Genomic DNA, 26,686 nt, shown 5'->3' with positions numbered 1-26,686 from the left:
TACTACAAATTGCACATATGAAAATTAGTATCATATTATACAAACTTCTACATTAAGCATTAAACAATTATATTTCATATTGTCAACATGGAAGACATACTTAAAAATACACAATGCACAATATACAATATCAATTTACCAATAAGTTATTTTTATATTTCATCATCTGTATGATTCAATAGTTCACTTAATAGTTTCCTTACTTATAACAAGCCAAAAAAACAATTGGCTCACATGTTAAAAAGCACAAGACAATGATGTGGATTTAACTCTTAACTAAATTATATTTACTATGAGAACATCATTCAAGGGTGCTAATAATATTTTAAAATTCTTTAATATGTTATCTTAGTGAAATCCATATCAAATATATCATTAATAGTTTCCTTACTTATAACAAGACCACAAAAATAATCAGCTCACATGTTAAAAAGCATAAGATGATTATGCGGATTTAACTCTTAACTTAATTATATTTATTATGAGAACATCATTTAACAATTTTAATAATATTTTAAATTTCTTTAAAATGTTAACTTAGTGAAATCCATATCAAATATATCATTGAACCAAGCAAATATATGATTTGAAGTTTTAAGAATCAAAGAATATCAACTTCTACAATGGTAACCCCAACTCCTCCCAAGAAGGAGATTATGGATTTGAATCTACCCTTGTGGCACCTTAATTCAATATATCTACTCTCACATTATTTTAAAAAAAGTAATCAAAGAACAACAAACAAAAAAATTACTTATCTTGAGTATACATTAATAACATTGGAGAGAGAATAGAAAAAGAAGCAAAATGGAATAATTAATGCTTGAATGTAGATACTATTTTCAAAGCTATTCTTTTCACAAGTTCCAATAAAGGTAAATAAGTCTTTTCCAGCTACTCTTGTCCCAAGTTCCAACAAAGCTAGCATAATGTATGTTTAAAAAAATGGATGTTGCCAATAGAAACTTATAACCCAATCAAAATAGGGAAAAGAATTTATTTAATAGAATATAAAATATGTATGCATTAGGATGCCTACCACATAGTACTTATGGTAAGATATAAGCTATTTGAAAGAGTACATACTTGCATGTTAAAAAAAATATGAAGAGGTTTGAAAGCAAGAAGTGGAAAAACACATCATTGTCCATTGTCAATCCACATTTTTTTATAAATTCAATCTTTAGAAAAGATTGAATTTATGGCCACACTTTTACTTATTTACTCTATATATTAAGGTGATAATAGGTTAAGAAAAGAAGCTACTTTTCATCTTTTCCTCACACGATGTGCTGAAATAAAGAATATATACACATATGTCTACATATTCTACACGTTTAAGAAGATAAGTTATATAGAACGACACATATACTTAGCCCATGATGTGCTAGAATTTTAATAATAATAATAAATCTACATGTTATCAAATTTTAACAAAATAAATTACATAGAATAATATTCATAATCCATTGTCAATTATGATAGTTGTTATATCCATGCAAAAAATATCATGTAAAATTATGGAACAACAACGTATTTTTGCTTCACTTTGATGAAGTGTAAACATTATGAAAACACCCTTTGTACACAAAGGGGGTTTTTTTTGGCAAACATTTTCGAGTGAGCGTTTTTTGGGAATCGCGCGAGCGGATTTCAAAAAGATACCCCCCTCCATGAAGAGAGAGAGGGGCAAAGCAAGTTGGAGAGGGCAACATGAAATAATTGTTTGAGAGGGAGAGGGTGACAGTGAGACAGAGGGAGTGAACATAGAAAAACATTTTAACAACACATCCTCTACATTGAGGTTAATGGCTCAAACTGAAAATAAAACCAAGTTCATTCATGTACAACTTCCAAATACAGAAATGTGAAACCCCCCTCCATGAAGAGAGAGAGGCGCGAAGCAAGTTGGACAGAGCAACATGACATAATTACTTGAGAGGGAGAGGGCAATAGTGAGCCAGAGGAAGTGAATACAGAAAAACATATCAACATCACATCCTCTACATTGAGATTATTGGTTCAAACTGAAAAATAAAACCAAGTTCATTCACGTACATCTTCCAAATATAGAAATGTGAAAACCATCATCTTTACTACTATGGGCCTCGCTTTATTCTCTAAGGTGTAGGTGCAAAGTAAGCAAACAATGTTCGTACCCTTCTACACTTCCTTAGTAAGACACGATCAGACGATTCATTATAAAACCATGGGCTTGCCATATTGCAATCGAGCCCACCTTAACTTGAGAAATAGCATCATCATTTCCAGGAAGTGGAAAGGATGTGAGACCTTTCCATGCTTGTGCACCATCTGTGGTCTTCTGCTTGACCTCCACATTAGTGCCTTGCCTCTGGATACGCGCAGTAACGACTTCAATGCTAACATTTGATGAGGCCATCACAAACAAAATGAAGGAGGGTTTAGGGTGGTGTAGTCTACTAACAAGGCTTGGTGGCAATGGTGTATAACAAAGTGCTTTGGAGCTTACCTCTATATTTATAACAATGAGAGAGGTGCACTCTTCTTTTTTAATAAACAAAATAAAAAATAATATTTATCTTTTTTAATGTTAATAATAAAGATATCTTTCCTCAAATTTCTACACCACAATAATAAAGACATCTTTTGAACTTGTTTGGGGAAGAGAGAGTATGTATTGGAGCACCTTCACCCTCTCTCTTCTCTCCTCTTGTTGCAAGATTCCAAACCCATGAATTCTCATAACGTGAATATCATTCATCAATACATGACAACATTCTACAGATTGGACCCTCTATAGGATTTGAAGGAGATATACATTGCACAATTGAACCCTCTATAGGATTTGAAGGAAATATACATTGCACAATTGAACCCTCTACAATGAGGTTACTTCCACAAAGGTTACATAGGTCCCTAAATACTAGAGGTCAACTGATTATCCATGCATTCAATTATCTAAATTAGGGTGCGTTCTCACGAGACAAGACATTGTAAAGATCAAGATCGGATAGGATAGGTTGGTGGATGAACATATTCTCGCTCTAGCTTAAGCCTGGCACACGTAAATAATTGAAGTACAAGTGCTTGCATGCAAGTACAGTTTCTTCTTGGATTCTCTATCTACAAAATCTGGACATGTACAACATGGTTTATCTTTCACATGTAGATCATATTTTCCCATATGTGCATCATCCCCGTGCGATTCGATCTTGAAAAATTCATACTTGTGCTCCACTCTCTGGACTTCTTCTACCCATTAAGAACTATCTTAGTTTCTCAAACAAATATGCACAATGCATGCTGAAAAACAAAACAAACACTCCAAATTACAACTTTCCTCAAGATTTTCTCAAAATATCTTTACCTCTTTTCAAAACTCTTTTTGTTTAAAAAAATAGGTTTTGTGAATTTCTTCTTCTCATTTTTTATTTCTTGAAAAAATGTACACCATGCATGTTTTCAAAATACAATAAACAACCATAAAATTATAAATTTCTTAAAAAAAATTGAGAGGCCATGCACCCCTTTTGAAACCTTATTTTTTGTGAAAACAATATGTATAAGACAATTAAGTAGGAGAAGTTACAGATTATTATTTAAAAAAATGAAAGCATAATACAAGTTATTGAGTTTTATGTCAAGTTCTTTAGAGAAAACCAATATAAATGTTTCTCTTTGCATGTTATTTCCATACAAAAATTGTATAATCTTTTCTTGTATGTTGAGGCCCAAAGGTAAAAACGCATGACTTGTAGTCTTTAAATATAGTTTCCTTAGTAAAATTAGGTTTGTAAATTTTTTAATGTAGCCATAATTCCTATATATGGTGTGTCCAAGCACTGAAATCGAAGGGAAAGTGCCATTTGAAAACATTAAAAGGGTTGAATTTTATAAATCTCATCATTTACAATAGATTTTTTAAAATACAAATGTGAGTATTTTTTGTAAAGGCAAAAAACTTATAATAGTGATATTTTATGTAAACTTTATCTCACAAATCACTATTATAATCATAATTTCTCTCTCGATTATTTTTAAAATCAGATATGCATGTGATCTTTTAACAAAATGTATATGTGTTTTATTATTTATTTTTGAATGATATTTTCTTTAAGGATTATTTAACATAAAAGATCATATAAAAATACTTATTTTTTCTTGATACAATATAGTTTCTTTTTTATATGTTTTTAATCTTCTTTTTAAAAAAAGTATATATTTAAACAACATTAATTTACTTAGAACACTCTACCACTTCTTTTATTTATTACTTTAGTATCAATCTTTTTTTCTTAGTCAGGTCATATATATTTACTTAAATCTTATAAAGGGATCTAGGTTAGATTTAATAAGGTAGAGATTTGACGTGTGTTTTATATAAATTAAGTAACTTGTGATGCTAGATTTATCATAAATATAAGTTAAATATTGGTAATATTTTAAGAAATTAAGTATTCAAAATATATTTAAATCAACCACTCACAATTATAGGATATAATATGTCATTACTTGCATGCTTGCTTTAGAGACTATGCACTAGATGTTGAAATATATGATGTGCAAGTGATAAAGGGTGAGAGAAAGAGGTCACGTAGGTGTGAACACACCCCAAATAAAGTGGGCATGTGGGTGAAAAAGGGATCTAGGGTTGGCCCACCAACCCTAGCCCTTGGTGAACCCTATATAAAGGGCAGGAGGCTTCACTTTTTGTAACACAATCAAGACATTCATAAGGTGAAGGTCAAGCCAACTTTGGAGTGGCTAAAATAGAAGGTAATATAGAAGCTTTCTATACATCTTGTGTTCTTTCTCTTTCTCATATATGTTGCTCTATCTTGCCATCAACTATTGCTTCCGTTGTGCATACTCCCTATTATTTTGACATGGTATCAGAGCCTTGCAAAGGCTAAGTTCTCCTTCAATCCCCTTTTCTTTCTCTCTCACTATCAGAAGCCATTCACATCCTCATCAAGAAGAACGGTGGTAGAAGAAGGTGAGAATAAAAAAGGCACAAAGAAGAAAGGCAATAAAAGAGCTTCAACAAAGAGGAGGAGAAAAAGAAGAAGAAAATGCGAATTTTAGTTTAAAAAATTCCATCCTTGTTCTCCGTCGATGATCTCCTTGAAGCTTTGGAGTGGTGAAGAAGAGGTATGAGAGTCTTTTGAAGTTGCTAAGCTATTGTTTCCTTAGCTTCACAAACAAGAAGGTTGAAGACAAAGGAAAGAGGAGAAAAAAAAACGCAGCCGTGCGTTTTTCCATCGGCCATCCAGTTTTTCCATTGCCATCGAAATTTCGTCCATCACAGATTCCGTTGCTGTTGCCATCGCTGGCCAGTATGGTGGGTGCCACCTTGTACGGTGGCTAAGCAACATTTTGGGCTGACGAGCTAAGCAAGCAGTCACAACAGTCACGATAGCGGACGCACACTGTCGTCGTCCGTCTGCTCGCCGTCCGTTGTTGCCGCCGTTGCCGGCCGTCCAACATCAACAACGAGCACCCTATGCTAAGCGACATGTGCTAAGCGTCCTTCTCTGCTGCTTGAGAAAAAGTGTGGCAAGTTTCAACAGAGTAAGTAGCCTCAACATCCGCGCATCACGAGCAAGCAACGCAGTCGCGCATTTTTTAACAGAGAAGAAAAAAAAGGCCATTATAAAGGTTTCAAAACCTTTGCGTTTTATCTCATCAATGTTTTCTTTTTAAAGGAAAAAAAAACCCTTTCTTCTAACGCTTTTAAACCTTTCAAAGGTGAACTTTATTACACCTTTTTTTTCAAGGAGATTCAAGACGGTTCTTGTTCATCAAAAATCAATGTGTTTTTTTGCTTATCAAACTTGAATTATTATTTTTCGCCTTGTAAATGGAGTTAACACTGCCCTTGTTTTTTGCAAGTGGTAAGACCTCTCCAGCCCCTATCAATCATGTCAAAGGAGATTGGAGCCTCAATTGAGAAGTTTGATGGCAAGGATACTTGGCAAGTTCAAGTAAGATATATGGTAAAGGTCAAAGCAAAGGGTGGATCTACATCTGCATCGAGAACTCAAGCCTATGTAATGAAGAATGGTACATCTGAATCCCACCTAAAGATTATCTTTTGCAAGAAGATGGTTTCATCAAAACGAAGGAGCAACAAGGGTGGTGCACAAAACCACTATGGAAGAAATGGTACCAAAGATGTTACTAAGGTTGAGGGAAATTTTGGAAGTTCCTCACATCATAAACAAATCTTCTAGTTGAGGAGTGAAGCATGCTTACTAGAATTGGAAGTGAACCACATTTCTCTATAACTCATCACTTTTGTAAAGCCTAATTTATAAAGGCTACTTACCTTGTCATCTATCCTATGGTTAAGAGGGGGTCATTTTGTTCTTGTATGTCCAATGCTCACCTTGCTCCATGTTTGGCATTGTTCCATGGTGGCATTGAGAGGGGGTGTTGAAATATATGATGTACAAGTGATAAAGGGTGAGAGAAAGAGGTCATGTCGGTGTGAACACACCCCAAATAAAGTGGGCATGTGGGTGAAAAAGGGATCTAGGGTTGGCCCACCAACCCTAGCCCTTGGTGAACCCTATATAAAGGGCAGGAGGCTTCACTTTTTGTAACACAATCAAGACATTCATAAGGTGAAGGTCAAGCCACTTTTAGAGTGGCTGAAATAGAAGGTAATATAGAAGCTTTCTATACATCTTGTGTTCTTTCTCTCTCTCATATCTTGCCATCAACTATTGCTTCCGTTGTGCATACTCCCCATTATTTTGACACTAAAACTATATTTCTTTGAGAGAATCATGTTTACACGAGTCCAATAAATAACCGCTCAGAAAACCCTACTAGGATATTTTTGCTCAAACTATATATACATCTCATCTAATACACACTACATCCCTCATACAAACATCTTATGTAGCTTTTCTCTCATTCTCAATGCACTCCATATCCCTCATATAAACATCTTATGTAGCTACTCTCTCCTCTAATGCACTTCACATCCTTTATACAAACATCTTTGTTACCATTATTATGCACTATGCAATAAAATATAACCAGTTTGATTAAGGCATTGTAATAGATTTCTCACTCTTTTAGTATTTGCATCCATTATAGACTTGAATCACTGACATATCATAACATGTGGCCACCATAACTATTGAGTGACACTTTCCCTATCACTTGCTTGGTGTCACCATACAGGTTTTCTCCTATGGATTTGATGCCAAATATGAAGGAGCTTAGCCCCTTGGCCTTGAGTACTTTACAACATAACCATCCTAAGAGGAAGATGATGAGCTGTGCATCCAAGGAAATAGAAATAAACAAAAGACATGGTGTAAAGTTCCCTCAGCTATGTTACGTGGAAATAACGCGGAGCATATCCTAGATTTGGAGTTGATGAGGGGATTGTGGCCTCCACCTCTTGGGCCTGGAAGAAACTGGGGATGGTTTGATGGCGAGAGAGAGAGAGAGAGAGAGAGAGAGAGAGAGAGAGAGAGAGAGAGAGAGAGAGAGAGAGAGAGAGAGAGAGAGAGAGAGAGAGAGAGAGAGAGAGAGAGAGAGAGAGAGAGATTGGTGAGAGATTTTCAAATTAATTAGAAATTCATAAATTTTGTCGATTATATTATTAAACTAGAGAGTTATTAACAATTTTGCTCTCTAAGAAAACATGTCCCAAAAGGCTACTATAAATTGCACATATGAAAAGTAATATCATATTATACAAACTTCTACATTAAGCATTAAACAATTATATTTCATATTGTCAACATGGAAGACATACTTAAAAAAATAATACACAATTCACTATGCATAATATCAATTTACCAATAAGTTAATTTTATATTTTATCATCTATACCATTCAATAGTGCACTTAATAGTTTCCTTACTTAAAACAAGTCCATAAAAATAATCAGCTCACATGTTAAAAATAATTGGCTCACATGTTAAAAAGCACAAGATGATGATGCGAATTTAACTCTTAACTTAATTATATTTATTATGAGAACATAGTTCAAGGGTGTTAATAATATTATAAAATTAATCGGCACACATGTTAAAAAGCACAAGATGATGATGTGGGTTTAACTCTTAACTTAATTATATTTATTATGAGAACATCATTCAAGGGTGTTGATAATATTTTAAAAATCTTTGACATGTTATCTTAGTGAAATCCATATCAAATATATCATTAATAGTTTCCTTGCTTATAACAAGTCCTCAAAAATAATTGGCTCACATGTTCAAAAGCATAAGATGATGATGCGGATTTAACTCTTAACTTAATTATATTTATTATGAGAACATCATTTAAGGGTGTTAATAATATTTTAAAATTCTTTGACATGTTATCTTAGTGAAATCCATATCAAATATATCATTGAACCAAGCAAATATATCATTTGAAGTTTTAAGAATCAAGGAATATCAGCTTCTCTAGTGGTAGCCCCCACGCCTCCGAAGAAGGAGATTATGGGTTTGAATCTACCCTTGTGGCACCTTAATTCAATATATCTACTCACATTATTTTAAAAAAAGTAATCAAAGAATAACAAACAAAAAAATTACTTATCTTGAGTCTATATTAATAACATTGGAGAGAGAATAGAAAAAGAAGCAAAACGGATTAATTAATTACTTGAATGTAGATACTATTTTAAAAGCTATTCTTTTCACAAGTTCCAATAAATGTAAATAAGTCTTTTCCAGCTACTCTTGTCCCAAGTTCCAACAAAGCTGGCATAATGTATGTTATAAAAAATAGACCTTGCCAATAGAAACATGCAACCCAATCAAAATAGGGAAAATAATTCATTTAATAGAATACAAAATATGTATGCATTGGGATGCCTACCACATAGTACTTATGGTAAGATATAAGCTATTTGAAAGAGTACATACTTATATGTTAAAAAAATATGAAGAGGTTTGAAAAGCAAGAAGTGGAAAAAACAAATCGTTGTCCATTGTCAATCCACATTTTTTTATAAATTAAATCTTTAGAAAAGATTGAATTTATGTCATGGCCACACTTTTACTTATTTACTCCATATATTAAGGTGATAATGTGCTAAAATAAAGAATATATACACATATGTCTACATATTTACACATTTAAGAAGATAAATTACATAGAATAACACATATACTTAGTTCTGCTAGAATTTTTAAAATAATAATAAATCTACATGTTATAAAATTCTAATAAAACAAATTACATAGAATAATATTTATAATCCATTGTCAATTATGATGGTTGTTATCCATGCAAAACTATAGAACAATAATGTATTTTTGCTTCACTTCTTTCTACTTCACTTTAATGAAGTGTAAACATTATGAAAACACCCTTTGTACATAAGATTAATTGATTATCAACAAAATTGATATATATTATATGGCATCAAGTTAAGGAAATAAGAGCTCCAAAAAAGACTTTGCCCCTTTTTCTTATGAGAGGTATTAGAGCGAGAAAAGCCTTTATACATCTAATTATCCCAAGTTGCTTTTGACACATCATTATGTATAAGATATCAAATAGCTAATTGCATTGTTAATGGCTTGAATATGTAGATAAGTGTTGGTAGAACAACGATACATTTTAATCTACAACCCCTTCAATTGATGATAAAAACTATAAAATCTTTATCTATGTAGGCAACCATGTGCAACTTTTTACAATTTTATTTTGTTTTACTACATAATAAACTACATTGGTGGTAATTTTCCTAGAGAGAGAGCCTATGTGAAGTTATTTTTCTTGTGATAGTATTAGCCTTGTTGATAGAAGGAGGTTGTAATAGCCTTTTGAAGCTATTTGTGTTGATAGTGGATTGTAATAGCCTTTGGTATTTTTATTGATAGGAAAAGATTATAATAGCCTTTTTAAGTTATTTTTATTGATAGGAGTAGATTGTAATAGCCTTTTGATGTTATTTTCTTGTGATAGGAGTAGATTGCAAAAGCCTTGTTGATCCAACTTGCACCTAGAGCCCCCACCAAAGGTTATGCAAGCATTAAGACAAACTATAGACATACAAAGCTCAAAGTTAAAAACTTACCACTCTAAACATAGCCCTACAAGTCTCTAGTCTATCCCATTCAATTAATGAGTAATGTGCATGGTATGGGACGTACCCACGATGTGTTATATGGTGTGAAGGCATTATATCATGTGTATCATGTGACTTGACTCTCACAATCTAGGGCAAGCTAGAGCTATCTAGCCTATAGTTAAGTAAATGAGTTACAAGCTTCCTATGTGTATGGTATGCTCTATGTTCTTTGTGGTGTATTGGTTGTATGATAAAGGCACACATGATTGGATGTACAAGGTCATAGCATAGAATTGTAGTGATCCACTCCTTTCAAGGTAAGCTACATAAATAGATGCTAGAATGAACTATAAAATATCTATTCTCTAGGGTGTGTTTAAAGCATTACCCTCTTAACATGTGTGTATGAAAATGGGTTGCACACTCCTTTAAGATATTGTGAATGGGATGGACTTGAGATGAATGACTTGCTCCTAGATGTTATAAGAGTATCAACATGCCTTCCCATCTCAATTCATGAATTGTAGCATATATTATGCATTATGTTTTCCTATGAATGGCTACTAGGCTAACTAGTCTCAGGGAAGAGGAGGGACTTGAGATGAGGACTTCTTAGATATCTTCAAAGTATCGACATGTTTTCCCATCTCCATTCATGAAGCGTATCATATATTGTGCATTATGTTTCCTTATAGATGGCTACTAGTCTAACTAGTCAACGAGAGGAGGAGGGATTTAATATACATTTACTAATAGTACACACTTACTAAGAGGAGGGATGTGGTCCACAATTACTAAGAGGATGGACATGGTCCACAATTACTAAGAGTAAAAATGAAATCTCTATTTCGCTATCCATATGTATTCTCTAGCTATGTATACCATTGTCACATAATTTTGTATTAAAAATATATGATCGGTAAGTGTACGATCTCATTGTGTCCACATTGTTCTCAAAGATAAAATTAAATTTCTAGTCCCTTGTAGCTTACTTTAAATGCATGGTTTAATTCTATAAAGTGTTTATTGAGTTGGGGGAACTTGAGCCTTGCACAACAGGAAGAAGCAAGGAATGCATTCTTCCTTCTTCCAACTAGTTATTCTTGTCTTATGGAGAAGCTAGGGTTTTCTACCTTGCCTCCATTGGTGGAGAAGCTAGGGTCTTCTCCCAAAAACTCCTCTCTATGGTACTTTTAGTACTATGGAAGAAGGATATAATGAGTGTGATATGTGGTGTGTGTGTGTGTGTGAGAGAGAGAGAGAGAGAGAGAGAGAGAGAGAGAGAGAGAGAGAGAGAGAGAGAGAGAGAGAGAGAGAGAGAGAGGACTCACAATTTATGTTGTACCTTACTCATTGAATGGCTTGGGAACCTTCCCAAGATTGCCACTTGTATCGATTTTGGTAGGAAAGTTGTAAGTCTATCATGGAAAACCTTAATGTGTGCAACCACCTTTAACTTTCTTGTAGGTCTCTAAAGGTGTTGGATCACTAAAAATTACATGTAATGGTCATTACCATAGATTGATGCCTATGGAGGATCAAATCAAAAGGACTTGAAAGAACTAGGTAGTAATGATATATGAGCTGCGTAATGGACTTCCTTGCATTAAGCATCTCAAATTTTGATAATGATGCCCAATGAGTTTCATGCCTAGCTTTTGGTTAAAACCATCATTTCTATTATTTTTGGTGCCTTTTAAAGTAAGGGAGCTTGCATGATTAATTGCTAAGGGTACACCTTGGTGAAGCTTCTACCCTTAGTGGAATTTGTGGGGTACACTTCTCTCTCAAGTGGTAACATCAAGAATTGATGTCACATTCTTGATGTCACCACCAACATATCTTCAAAGCTTCACCATCAAGCTACAGGCCTTTGGTGCCAACCTATGCATATTCAATTTTTTTTTTTTGGCTAGCATAGATTTATTAATATTGTTGGTTTTCAAATTTATTGACGATGATGAATACAATTTCTTTGCTAGCATAGCTTTATTAATAGTGATGGTTTACAAATTTATTGAAAAAGAGGCACCACACATGAGATAAGCATTTTATCAGCAGGGGAAGATCTCATTAAGCTCCTCTGACCACATAGGTTGAGCTTTGGAAGTTGACCACATAGGTCGAGCTTTGGAAGTTGGAGGATTGTGGAACTCTTCTCTCCACATGGAAAACATGCAAGAGTGTATCAATGGGAGACATACCACAACACTATGGAGACCTTTGAAAAGCCTATCATAAGACAAAGTTTGAGTTCAAATCAAAGAGGCCAGGGTCAAGTATAAGTAATACCCTGTGTCAAACAACTGTGAGCAATTTGGCCATGGCCTTGCAGAATGCGTGGTCTGTGCCTGAGCTTCAGCAAAACCTTGGTTTCCTGCCTTGCTTCTCTTCTTCTTCTCGTGGCCTAGCATTGCAACGCTGCCTCTCACCCCCCTTTCTTGCTGATCGTGGGCGAGATCTCCCCCTCCTCCGATGCTCCTCCCCCTGTACCATCGCCCAGCCCCAGACCAATGCAGGTATTATACCCCTTCACTTTGGGTTTTCTGTTTTTCTCTCGAGGGTTTTCGTCCAAGCCTCCTCTTTGGGCGCGACTTGGGGGCTGCACACTGATGCAGAATGGTCACCGAAGCAGGTGATAACCCGGTGCCGCAGAAAAGCGATCGCTCAGTTGTACGCCTGGCCCTTCCCAGCAAAGGCAGGATGGCAGAAGACACACTCGGTTTGCTGAAGGTACGACGGTCCACCTGCTTTCCTATTAACTTTTGCACTTTATGATGAGGATTTCGCAAGAGCTATTTGATCGAGTAAGCTAGGATCTAAAGGTGTTTACAGACTAAGGGCCTGCCCACGAAGAAAAAGGTTGAGAGCTGTGGGTAGGCATCTTTTTGATAAACAATTGCTGGGCGACAATACCCTTTACAAACCGCGGGCATGCCCACGGAAAAGGAGTCCTGCAATTGAGAGTTGTGAGTAGGCTATTCTGCCCGGAACTGGAATGGTGGTTGTTGGGCTCCAGTCCTCAAACACAGCTGAGGGTGCATGGGCGTGGTCATAGTCTCTAAAGAAATGTTAGACAGACGGGTGATTTTGCGGTGATTATGGTGATCTGATTGGTTGGGCAAAACTTTTTCGTGGGCTTCCACCCAAGTGTGTAAACACCCTAATTTCAAACTCCTTACCCCATGAATTAACCCAAGTGGGTCCATTTGTCAGATCCCTTTCTATCTGATCCGCTATCACATAGCCCTTAGGCAACCAATCAGATTGGGAACCATTTGACCAATCCCCAAGGGAGCCTTTGGGCTTCGGATAGTAGCATCAATCATATGGGCTCATGGTCTAGATGGGATTCGCAGGGCGATGGGCTATTTGTCACATATACCCATGTTCCACAAGGATCAGTCACGCGGGTTTATCTTTGCTATGGATAGCAGAGTAGTCAACTGGGACCCACCTTGGTTGCCCATGGCCCATGGATTATTGTGGTTGTGCATGGGATATGGATAGAAGATTGGTCCAATGGAGTTCATCTTGTCCATACTGATGGGCTGTAAGATTCATAAGAAAGTATTGATCTATGCATTAACACACTCAAAACTTATAATTGCTTAACGTGCATATATAAAGGGCAAGACTAGGATCTTTAGCGACAATATTAATGTAGCATCCCCACAAGACAAGACTAGGCGTAGATGGAGAATAATACTCAATTATAGTTGCAAACTGGTGATTACAATTGATGGCCACTGCATCCCACTCGAGTGAGGGGCTTCGATGGTGTGCTTGAGATGGAGGATATATGCCCTGGGTATCCAAAGGCGCACATGCAAAGAAAGTAGTATAATAATTGATCTTTTGATAACAATTAAGGGGTAGTGCTATGCATCTATATATAAAGCCTCCAATGGGAGTTGTAGCTCAAGTCAACCCGTGTCTGCCACTTTACGTTGGATCTAGCTGGACCCAATCGACCACATCACTCGATTGGAATAATATTAGACTACATTATTTGACGGACAGCTCTGCCCTCGTGTAGCCGTTGCACCCAACCTCTGCTTCTGCCCTGCCTTCGTTTGCGGTGGCAGGCGGAGGAAAGTAGGGAGGCGGCCTTTGCGCCCACTTCCCTCCTCTTTCCTTGATTCTTCGCCACCCTCCTGTTCTCTTTTCGGTCACGCCTTGCTGCCCCAGCTCTTTTGAGCCCTAGCCACCTCTTTGTCTAGCTTCCCTCCTCTCTAGCCATTCCTAGAGGTCTTCGCTTGCCAAAGAGTCCCCCCCCCCCCCCCCCCTTCCCGTGCTTCTGCCGGCTCCCCCCCCCCTCTTCCCAGTCAGGTGCTTATAGCTTTCTAGATTTTTATCTCTGGCAATTTTTGGCATCTTCTTGTCTTGAAACCGAGGAGGACTCCATGGCAGCCGCTTTGTCATCCCTGCCCGAGGTTGCCGTTACCGTCCCTTGCCTTTTTAGACGAGGATCTCTAGCTCCTCGCTACGACAGTCGCTTCTTTGGAGACCTCCACCTTGGTATGTGTAAGATTGTGGTTAGCCGCTCGGTGCGCGGACAGTTCAGGGATCTGTTATAGGCAAGCCTTCTCGGCGTGTGTGGAAAGATCACCGGCATTCATTCTCTGGGGCGTGGCTACTATCAGGTTGAGTTTGATTCGCTTGCAGCTTTGGAGAGAGGCATGTAGCTTAGCCCCGTCGCAATGCGTACGGTCCAGGTCTCCTTTGTGAGGTGGGAACACGGCTTTGACCCGGCATCCGAACCTGTGGTTGGCATCTTAGGCTTTCACTTTCCAAGTCTTAGGAAGGAATATCTTCCTCTCCTCTCGATGATAGGTGGTGCTATCGAGAGAGTGATGGAATCCCCCCCCCCCCCCCCACCGCCGCTCGGTTCTTGCACGGACGACTGTCCCTTCGTATCTGCATTGCCTCCTTAGAGTCAATGCCTCACACCATTTCGCTCCCTAGGCTGCAGGGTGACCCTATTTTGTAGAGAGTTGAGTACTCTAGCCTCCCCGGTCAATGTTTCATCCGTTGCCAGATGGGACACCTCGCTAGAGCTTGTCCTCATTGCGAGTCTAGGAGGTTGCCTTGAGTTGTCCCCCCTCCAGTCCCCGCTCAAATCCTCCCTAGGGGGGTGGGTAGTACATAGGCCCAAGGTACCAGAGCACCAGGCCCCGACCTCGGCTGAGACCAGTGTGCCGGAGATTGGTAGACTGTTGACTCGAGGCGTCTTCAAGAGCAGAACGGTGCTGATAGGCGTGCCAGGCTGGTAGGATCTAGGAAGATACGGTTGTGTCAGAGAACCATTTCGAGCATTTATTTGAGCAGCCCATCGACGGTGATGGACCCCCCCTTAGTTCCTTCGGGGAATCCCCCCCTCCCCCTTTCTGACACCCTGCCCTCCGCGTAGCCTTTGCACCAACCTCTACTTCTGCCCTGCCTTCGTTTGCGCTTTCTGACACCATGCCCTCCGCGTAGCCTTTGCACCCAACCTTTGCTGCTGCCCTACCTTCATTTGCGCGGCCGCCTTGCTTTCCTTCGCTTGCCGCCCTCTAAGCTTGCCTCCCGGTCGTGCCTTGCTGCCCCAGCTGCTGTGAGCCCTAGCCACCTCTTTGTTCATCTTGCCCTCCTCTGTAGCCATTCCTAGCGGCCTTCTCTTGCTAAAGAGTCCCCCCCCCCCTTTCCCTTTGTGCTTCTGCCGGCTCCCCCCCTTCTCTTCCTAGTCAGGTGCTTATAGCTTTCTAGATTTTTATGTGGCAATTTTCGGAATCTTCCGGTCTTAAACTCCTAGGAGGACTCCATGGCAACCACTCTGTCATCCCCGCCCGAGGCTACCGTCCCTTGCCTTTTTAGAAGAGAATCTCTAGCTCCTTGCTACTACTACCGCTTCTTTGGAGGCCTCCACCTTGGTATGCAAGATTGTGGGCAGCCGCTCGGTGCACTGACAATTCAGGGATCTGTTATAGGCAAGCCTTCTCGGTGCATGTGGAAAGATCACTAACATTCATTCTCTGGGTCGTGGCAACTATCAGATTGAGTTCGATTCGCCTCCTCTTTAGACAGAGGCATGTAGCTGAGCCTCGTCGCAGTGCATATGGCCCAGGTTTCCTTTGTGAGGTGGCAACACGGCTTTGACCCAGTGTCTGACCCTCTGGCTGGCGTCTCAGGCTTTCCTGTACAGTCTACTTTCCAAGTCTTAGGAATATCTTTCTCTCCTCCCGGTGATAGGTGGTGCTATCGGGAGAGTGATGGAATCCCTTCTCCCCCGGGGGGGTGGGGGGGGGGGTGGTTGGGGGTTACATAGGCCCCAAGGTACCAAAGCACTAGGCCCCGACCTTGGCTGAGACCAGCGCAGGAGATGGACCAACCGTTGTATGTTATTGTAGGACAGTACTTTCCCTTATAGGATGTACTCTTATCTTTTTAGTTCTATGGTTATAGAGAAGTGAAGAAGATAAAAGAAAATTCAGCCATCCACCTCTTTTGTCTTGCTCTCTCTTGTGTGTGTGTGTTTGCTTGCAAGGAACTGAAGCTATCCCTCTCCTTTGCATTCTCTTTATGGTATTAGAGCTCCGGTTCGTGTGAGAGCTAAGGAGGCAAGAACGAAGCAAGCAAGGAAGTTGTACATGGGTAAGAGCATCATCATCTCTTCCCCTTCTTGTTTAGGTACGACACTCCCTGCGTAGCTCCGAGAGCTACACATTTCCGATCGAGGAGTTGTCTTTGTAAGCTTGGAGGTGCCTGTTAGGTGCATAGCACTTTGTATTGAAATTTTGCAGCTAGAAACGCGTTTCGGTCTCCGTTTGGTTACTGCAAGGTGTTTTCGACAGAGCCGGCAAGTTCTGGTAGAGAACCTTTGCTCGAAATCTAGTTATTACACTGCAGCAGTGCATTTTGGGAGTGCAGACAGTGTTTGCAGTGTGCACATGTATTGCTGATCTTGGGTGTATGTACAGGTATTGTGGTCACATCTGGTGATATACAGATTGTGCGGAAGTACCGTTGTGGCAATCACTGAAGATATTGCTGTGTTATAGGTTGCATACAGAAATTATCTGTTTGCAGGTGTGTGGTTGCTACATGCAAAGATGTTTGATGAAATCAATTAGATTGTTAGTGAGAAGCTGGACAAGAACAGCTTCTATGCTTGGAAGATTAGAATGACCAATTTCTTGATGGGTAAAGGATTTTGGGACTATGTTGGAGCCTCCAGAGTTGCTTGAAAAGAATGTCACTCTAGCAGATGTAAAGGCATTCAAGGACTGAAACCAGGGTGCAAGGCATAGTCACAAGGGACGGGGGACGGGGACGGGGACGGGGACGGGAACGGGACGCGGGATGGGGGACGACCGTATGTAGGGAACGGGGACGGAGGTAGGAACGACACCTCAAAATTACTTTGTCGGTGCCACCCACTTGTCTATACGGGCAAAGCTTGCATGCCCATGTGCATGGCCGTGCACCGCCTCCATGAGGGGATGGGGTGTGATTGACCTCATCCCACCATGTCTATCCCGTTGTCCTTCTATGGGAAGTTGGAACTTGAGCCCGCCACATGAGGAGGATGCCATGGATGATGGATGCCCATTGCCTCCTTGTCACTTCATAGCTTGAGAGAAAGAGAGTGAGTGAGGCTCGAGCCTTGAAAGTTGAGGGAGAACTTGAGTGTGTGGGTGGGTGGGTGTGTGTGTGTGTGTGAAGCTTCAGAGAATATATATGAGGGAGAGTGTGTGAGTCTTGAGAGGCTAGAGCTTTCTTGTGTGAGAGCTTGAAACTTGAGTTCTTGGTCCTTGAGGCTTGCCGCTTGAGGGAGAGAGAGAGAGTGTGTGTGTGAGGCAAGCTTGAGCTTGAAGTGTGAGAGAGAGTGTGTGTGTGTGTTCTTATAGGGAGGGAGGCAAGAGAGAGGCCAAGGCCTCAAGCCTCAAAGGCTCAAGGCCTATGGGCCAAGGCTAAGGACCCACGAAAAGCCCCCTCCAAACGGCCAGAAAAAAAACGGTAAAAAATGTGACTGTTGCCCAAACATTAACCTGGGGCGCTCCCATGTAGCTGTCCCTCACAACTGTCCTCTCTTGGATCTATCCCCGGAATGTTGTCCCTTGTGAGGGATATCCAGCTGGGGATGTCCATCCGTCCCCGTCCCAAAGTGTTTCTGGGACGGCGTCCCCTCGTTCCAAGGGTCCGTCTCCTCCATCCCTTGTGACTATGGTGCAAGGAAAGTATGTATTGGCTTTCAATTAGTGTCACATGACACAGACACAATGATAGGACACATACAGGATGCCAACACTCCAGCAGTTGCACGGCATGACTTGGTGCAGATGTTCCAGACCAACACAAAGGCAAGGAAATTTCAACTAAAACAAGAGGTGCATACTATGGAGAAGAAAACCATATCTATCAATGAGTATGCTTTAAAGATGAAGAGCATTGTTGAATTCCTTGGGTCTATTAATGTATCGATGGAAGATGATGATTTAGTGAGCGTCTGTCTGAATGGGTTGGGCAAAGAGTATAAGCCATTCAAGATCTCCATTGCAGTCAAGGAGAATGCTCCCAACTTTCGAGACTTGTTTGTGATGCAACACATGCTTAGTTCCACAATAGGAGATGTGTCAGGATCTAAAGATATATGGTGTGTGGATTCTGGTCCTCTAACCACATGACTAGTCATGGTGAGTGATTTAGAGACATGGAGAAAATGAAAAAACCAAGTGATGATACTGCGCATCCCATTGCGCATGTTAGTAAAGTGCCATTGTCTATGTAGGATAACAAAATGAAGTACTTGGCAGATGTACTTCATGCTCCAAATATTACAAAGAACTTGGTTTGTGTTGGACAGATGGTTGAGTAGGGTCTGCAAGTGAGGTTTAATCCTCAAGAATGTTTTGTGGAAGACTTCAAAAATCAGTGTTGCTTGGTTGCAAAGAATAACAGAAAGGACATGATGTTTACTTTGGATGTGAACATGCTTGAGGTAAAGGCAGTCATGTTTGTACATGGAACATGTGTCATTGCAGATATTGACATATGGTACAAGCGCATTGGTCATGTGAATATACAGCAACAACTAAAGTTTATGTAGGTCCAAAATATTGTTGCAGGTTTTCCAAAGTTTAAGGCTGATGGTATGCACAAAGTATGTGAAGCATGCCAGCTTGGTAAGTAGGCCAAACATTCTTTCTCACATGAAAAGCATGTTAGTGTAAGGCTATTAGATGTTATACATTCGGATATATGGGGACCGACCAAGATTGCAATAATTGCAGGTTGTAGGTATTATGTTACATTCATTGATGATCACATTAGGAAAGTGTGGGTTTATTTCATGAAGGAGAAAAGTAAGGTGTTTACTCACTTTCAAAGATTTAAAGTCTCGGTCGAGAAGGAAAAAAGCATACAAATAAAATGCTTGAGATCAGATGGTAGGGGAGAGTATTTCTCCAACGAGTTCCCTGATTTCTTGAGAAAGTAGGGAATCAAGAGACAGTTTACATGTAGGTACACTCCACAAGAGAATGGTGTTGCAAAAAGAAAAAATAGGCACATTGCAGAAGTGGCATGTGTCTTGATGTCTGAAAAGAATATGCCACATTATTTTTGGGTAGAAGCAGCAGCAACTGTTGTGTACATTATGAACAGGATACCTACTACAGCTGCTCATGGTATGATGCTTGAACAGAAGTTTACAGGCATAAAACCGGATGTGTCTTACTTGAAAGTGTATGAGTGTATTGCATATGTGCATATTCTCGACGAAGTGAGAACAAAGTTGGATCCAAAGGCAAAGAAATACATCTTCATTGGTTATGCTTTGGAGCAGAAATGTTATAATCCTACCACTCATGAGATGCGAGTAAGCAGAGACGTTGTCTTTAATGAGATGAGTAGTTGGTATGCACCGGTAGGGAAGGAAACTGAAGATGCAGATGTAAGAAGTACCACACGTAAAGCAGCAATCACAGGTGCTTAGTGGATTTGGAGAGTCCTCTAGTAGTGGATCTAGTGTTAGTCCATGGTTAGGCAGGTTAAGGAGACAGATGTAGGTACGCATGCATTACGCAAAGGGAGAGAAAGATAGATCAACTTTTTGTGCCTGATTTGTCAGTAGGTCACTCATATGTGGATGGTGATTCTTGTGGCTCTGAGCAGAGCCTTGATGAGGAGCTTGGCATTTCGTTTGTGGTTCCTCCTGGTGTAAGAAGAACCAGGGCTGTTTTGAGGATACCTGATAGTGATCTAGGTGTACGCAGGTCTACGAGGGTTAAGTACCCTGTTGATAGGTTGAGATATGATAGATATACAGTCCATCATTATGCTTACATGGTTAAAGCAATACAGGAGTTGGAGTCCACTTATTTTGAGGAGGCACTTGAAAATAAAAAATGGGAAGATGACATGAATGAGGAGATGGAAGCATTCGACGCAAATGCAACGTGGGAGTTAGTGCCTTTGTTCAAGGAAAAGAAGGCAATTGGATGTAAGTGGGCATATAAGGGAAAGCATAACGTAGATGGTTCAGTGAGTAGGCTTAAGGCGAGATTGGTTGCCAAGAGCTATGCGCAGACCTGTGGCATTGACTATGAGGAGACATTCAGCCCGGTTGCGAGAACGGCAACCGTGAGAGCTATCATTGCTATGGTTGCAGCAAAGGATTGGTCTTTACATCAGATGGATGTAAAGAATGCCTTCTTGCATTGTGATTTGCAAGAAGAAGTATACATGATGCAGCCACCAGGTTATGAGAGTGATGCACACCCAGATTTTGTGTGTAGGTTATGCAAAGCCCTGTATGGTTTGAAGCAGGCATCCAGAGCATGGTCAAACAAGATTGGGGAGTATCTTGTTATCATTGGATTTTAGATATCCACTGTAGATTTTTCACTTTATGTGAAAAAGACAGACAGAGGGATCATGCTATTAGTCATTTATGTGGATGACTGGTGATAGTGATGTTGACATACATGATGTCAGGAGGCTTTTGAAGCAGAAGTTTGAGATGAAGGATTTGGGTGAGTTGCGGTATTTCTTGGACATAGAGGTGGTGAGATCACCTCATGGCATTTTGTTATTACAGAGGCAGTATGGCTTGGACATGTTGTTCAAGTATGGTCTAACAGGCTGTAAGTCTATTTTCGTGCCATTGGAACAAAATACAAAGCTTTCCACAGATATAGGTGAGCTTTTGGAGGACCCCACTACGTACAGGTGCATAGTGGGTAGCTTGCTCTACATGACCATTACTAGCCAGACTTGAGCTATACTATTGGACTTGTGAGTCAGTTTATGCAGGGCCCTAGGGTAATCAAATACTCCAAGGGGAGGCGGGGGCTCGGCCCATTCCGGCCTCTATGCGGTGTCAGGTGTGCACATCTCTCATTTACAATTCTGTGGAAACCTCGGGTCCTCCGGAAGTGTCTTTTTCTCTCTTGTGTGTGTGTGTGTGTGTGTGTGTGTTTGCTTGCAAGGAACGTAAGCTCTCCTTTTCCCCCACATTCTCTATACTTCTCGAATGTATACGCACCGAACGTTGCAGCAAGCAGAGCCACCTTCTAGGGTATAGTTCGTCAGTCCTTGCCGCAGGCGGATTTCTGGTGTAGGGGTGGGAATTTTAACATGCTAGAGTCATCACAGGACAGACTTGGAGGTAGCATGGCTACAGTATCACGTACAGAGTACTTGGCTTGGGAGGAGTTGATTTTTGACTCTCAGGGGATTGGATCCTTCGCATCTTCTAGAGTTTGGACGCAATCCCGGGATTCTATGTTTCTCTAGATCTGACAGGAGGAGTACTGGTCCTAACCTATCTAGATTAGATCGGTTCTATGTAGATGAGTAGGCTTGTGGTCGTGATGGCATGATTGGTATTCTGGTTGGCACTACTTTTTCCTACCACGCATCGGATATTCTCTCCTTGGACGACCCCTGGGGCCAAGGGAGAGACATGTGAGTACTCGGATGTGTGAAAATGGCATTTTGTCCAGCCCTAAGAAGGGGATTTTATTGGATTTATTTGGTTTTATTCTTGTTTTTTGGGTCTTGCTTGAAAGAGTGCACAGAGCGGAAGCAATAGAGCACTAGAGTGTGCTGAATAGAGAGTGCAAGAGAGAGAGAGAGAGATATGGAGCAACTATGCTGATTATACTAAAGCAATATAGTCCCAAGCAAGAGACACAAGCAGTCTCATAAGTGAGGGAGCAAAAGATATACAAGGCAAGATACAAGACTGAGAGGCCAGCCCACCTATTTATAGGTGGGGAGTGTTGGCCGATTGGAGCTACTGAATCTGGCCGACTGGAGAACTGAACTGGCCGACTGGGAAAAAACCATACGGGCTGGGAAAAATCCCAGAAAAATATATAAAGTACGGGTGGCCAGCCCACAATCAAGGGCCATGCAAAAGGGACCAAAAGGACACCAGAAATGGGCAGAAACTGGGGATGAATGTGCTAACACCCCCTCTCAGCACCAGATGTTGAACAAATTCTGAGAAGCCAAAGAAGTCGTCCTCTGTCAAAGACAAAAGAATGCAGCAACAACAGGTACCAAGAAAGCTCCACAGGCGATCTCCACAGCAACTCAGCTACAAAAGCAACAGAACAAGCTGCCAGGTACATTGCTCCACTAGAAGAAAACAACCATGTAGGCTGCGTCGTGCTGCTCCAAATATTGGTGCCAAACCCAAATGTAAACACAGTGCCACATAAATCCCTAGAAGCCTGTAGCTCCAAGAAGATAATACCCTCAAAAGAAATAGAGTCCATCTACTCCAACTCTGTACCAAGAGTAGCCCAATGTGTACAGTAGCATCCTCCTCGAAGGTCGGCATTGCCAGATGTAAGAACTCAACTGCCCTCTCTGAAAATTGATGTTGGGACTCCACAAGCCTAACCAAATCCAAATCCCAATCCTTCAAGCCCTAGAACTGTGCCCCGGGTACGGTCATGGACACACCTGACCACAATCCAGAATCCTCACACAGAGTAAGGAAAATAGGAACATTCACAGTAGTAGTAGCCTCCTCAATAGCATCACATAGCATAGAATCAGGCTCCTCCATCATACGGGTTGGGAAAAATCCCAAAAAAATATATAAAATATGGGTGGCTAGCTCACAATCAAGGGCCATGCAAAAGGGACCAAAAGGACACTAGAAATGGGTAGAAACTAGGGATGAATGTGCTAACATTCATGCTGGCCGATTGACCCTTGCACTGGGTCGACCTGCAGTCCATGTACTATATATGGCATAGCCTCATCATTGAGCACTTGTACCACTTCATAGACCACATCAGGTACCACATTTGTTGCTGTTGCTGGGGCCTGCACTACATCTGTTGCATCATGATTGGCTCTCTCCTCCAGCACACTACTCTATGCTAAAGTACAACACCGCAGTATATATCTTGGGATAGCAGCCCACTCTCTGCTACAGTACATCATCATTTTTCTTCTAAAGTTTACCTTGGGACAACAGCCCACTCTCTGCCACAGTACATCATCGTTTTTCTTCTACAGTTTACCTTGGGACAACAACCCACTGTCTACTACAACACATTTGCATTTTTCTTCTATAGTTCTCCTTGGGACAGCAACCCTCTCTGCTTATCTTCACCATCGACACCACTCGGGCAGCCCTCTCTGCTCCTCACCACCACTTAGGTATTGCAGCACCGTTGTCACCAGAGGTTGCACCACTACACCACTTGGGACGGCAGCCCTCTCTGTACCTCATCACCACTCAGGGATTGCAGCACCCTCGTCACCAGAGCCTGCACCCCTCGGGTTGGCAGCCCTGTCTGCGCTTCATCACCCTTCAGGTACCGCAGCACCCTTGTCACCAGAGTCTGCATCACTTCACCTTTCGCTGCCCACTACCACCTCGGAGTGCCTCTGCATCCACTGACATGAGCCTTTGACACCGACCATCTCACGGAGTGCCTTTGCCTCACATCGACGCGAGCCTTCGTCATCGACCGTGCTTCAGCTCCAACATTGTCTTTGCTTCTACACTGGTCTTCTACTCAGAGTTTCCTCACATCAGAGGGCCTCTTGTACATATTTTCACTCACCATCATATATACACTCACTCACCTACCGCTCGTACCTCTGTAACAAATGCAGGGAATAGCAGGTTGTGGCATGAACGCTTTGGGCATCTTAGTCTCTCCACATTGGCTAAGATGCAGAAGTTAGGGATGGTGGTGGACATGACGCCAATTGTTGACAACATAGAGATTTGTTATGCTTGCATGACAGGCAAGCAGCATAGACAACCCTTCCCATAAGAATCTAATAGTAAGTCTACATTTCCTCTTCAGCTCATTCATGCATACCTCTGTGGGCAGATGCAAACCATGGCACTGGGTGGTTCTTTCTACTTCATGTCTTTGATCGATGACTACAGTAGAAAGATTTGGGTTTACTTTCTCAAGGAGAAATCACAAGCGTTTGGGAAATTCAAGGAGTGGGTTGCCCTTGTGGAATCGGAAACTGGCATGAAGGTGAAGAAGCTAAGGACTGATCAGGTTGTTCCTTTGTATGCCTCTTCCCACCACCTTATCATCTCGATCCATGATGACTGCATCTTTTTTGCGGAAGATCACCTTCAAATCTCGATCCTGATTGCCGAAATGGACAAGAGGTTTCTGCTAAGGTCTGGGACATAGAGAACATCCGAAAGCTGCTTGGTAGAACCTTCCTTGGTAAGAAAGGGGATATGACCTATGCGCATCACTGGACATTTTGCATTGTTGCTGAAGGCCACTTTGATTCGATCTCTTGTAGGCCTAAGGGAGGAGTATGTAAACGGAAGGGCAACTGGACACGGAAAATCTTATCAATCATGAAAACTGAAAATACATATAAGCATGCCAAACCAAAAGAGATGACAAATCTGCACAGTACACCACACTAGGGGCTAGAAGATGGGCTGACCCAGGAGTCTGCTTCCAAATACAACTTCATGGGTGCCTAGGGATTCTCCACTGGCTAGCACCTGTCTCTTCCAATACAATATGAAAGCAAAACAAATACATATGCAGAGTTTTGTTGAAAATCCTCAGCATAAAAGGCACTTCCGGCATCAAGCACATGCAAGACAATTATGGACAGCCCATAGCACTCCCGCATCAGCCCGGAACAACCTTGTGTCTTCACTCTCCTCCTGTCTGGCTCACAGGGCAAGTTGACCAGCCATGGAAGGCTATTTACAGCAGTCAACCAGCCCTCAGCAGCCATAGAAAGATGCAACCAGTAGCAGCACACAAACTTGCAAGCTCCAAGTCTGAAGGAAACTTGTCCAGATCGTCACAACCAGCTCCTCCTCTCTGTTTTTATCCCCTGTCCAGCCTCTGTTCAGGCTGTAAAACCAGCCGGCTAGCAGTAGAAGACACACAGAAAGAGTCAGGCAGCTTCTCCCATGCACCCGATGAACTTGAGTCGCGATGGATGGCTGTAGAAGCTTGCCAACAGGCTGAAAACCAGCCGACCAACCCTCATGCACCACTGAAAAGCATGGGCCCCCCTCCAATTTGGAGTTTTTCTCAATAATAGAGGCTCCTTGCCGGAAATAGCTCACTTGTATGCTTTTTAGGTCCAGAAGGAGGCGCCTACTTGAAGAAGGCCCAAATATTGTCCAGAGCCCAGCTTTTGGCTGCCACGTGTATTAAATAAGTCCTGCTCAATGTGTACTCACTTATAAGTTGTCCGGTCACTTATAAGTGAGTGTGAACCTGCACCAATAATTATTAGCATGTGAACTCATAATGAATGGGAGAGAGAATTAGGGTTAGGTTAGAGATTCATGTGTGGGAGACATACACAGAGAAGCAAGGGAGAGAGAGAGAGTTGTGGGGATAAGTCAACTCATCAAGATGAGTGTGTGACTCCCCTATCACACATGTATATTGCACTAGTACATATAGTGCACTTAGTACATTAAAAGTACTAAGTGTACTATGTACTATAACTTATGGGCTTGTACACACTATAAGGGTGGGCATAATGCCTTTACCCCAACAACCTCCCACTTAAAGGCAAAGTGCCCTTAAATGAAGGAAAAGAAAAATCAGCATGTACATGATAATATACAAGGCCATATCAAGGCTGAAACTGGCCTCATCCAATGCCCATCAAGTGTCTGCAATGAGCAAACCGCTTCGGAGGCAAACTCTTTGTCAACAGATCAGCCGGGTTGTCATCAGTATGAATCTTAACAAGCTGAATTTGCTTGTTCTCTATCACCTCTCTGATGAAGTGATACTTCATATCCACATGCTTCGTCTTTGCCAACTGGATGGCACTCTGACTGTCACAATGCAACAATGGAATATCCCCTGTATAGCCCAAATCAACCACTAACCGAGATAGCCATAATGCCTCCTTGCAAGCCTCTGTGGCTGCAATATACTCGGCTCTGTAGTAGATAAGGATGACCGGCATAATCCGAATCCGTGTAACCATGCACTAATGCATCCTGTTTGCCAAAGCAAATGCACATATCCTGTGTGCCCTTCAGGTATCTCATGACACCTTTCACTGCTTCCCAATGCTTCTTGCCAGGGTTGGCCATGTATCTAGAAACCACTCCCACTGCAAATGCAATGTCCGGCCTAGTAGCAACCATGGCATACATGAGACTGCCAC

The 26,686-nt window shown here is 41.1% G+C and overlaps 1 protein-coding gene across 1 annotated transcript in view; it reads left to right on the top strand.

Annotated features, from left to right (window-relative positions):
- Nucleotides 1–12,185: 12,185 nt before the first annotated feature.
- The window catches only part of LOC147611014 (ATP phosphoribosyltransferase 1, chloroplastic-like), a 37,855-nt gene continuing 23,354 nt past the window's right edge, over nt 12,186–26,686 (top strand). The window contains exons 1-2 of the mRNA XM_086785663.1: nt 12,186–12,555; nt 12,672–12,769. Of these exons, the coding sequence (XP_086641789.1) occupies nt 12,360–12,555; nt 12,672–12,769 (294 nt within the window). The 5' untranslated portion in view covers nt 12,186–12,359. The remainder of the gene's footprint in view (nt 12,556–12,671; nt 12,770–26,686) is intronic.

This window comes from Cibotium barometz, chromosome 48 (genome assembly GCF_041138505.1).
Source record: "Cibotium barometz isolate CiBa-2024 chromosome 48, ASM4113850v1, whole genome shotgun sequence".
NCBI lineage: Eukaryota > Viridiplantae > Streptophyta > Polypodiopsida > Cyatheales > Cibotiaceae > Cibotium > Cibotium barometz.
The sequence above is the reverse complement of the archived record's forward strand: the minus strand, read 5'-3'. Positions and strand labels throughout refer to the sequence as shown.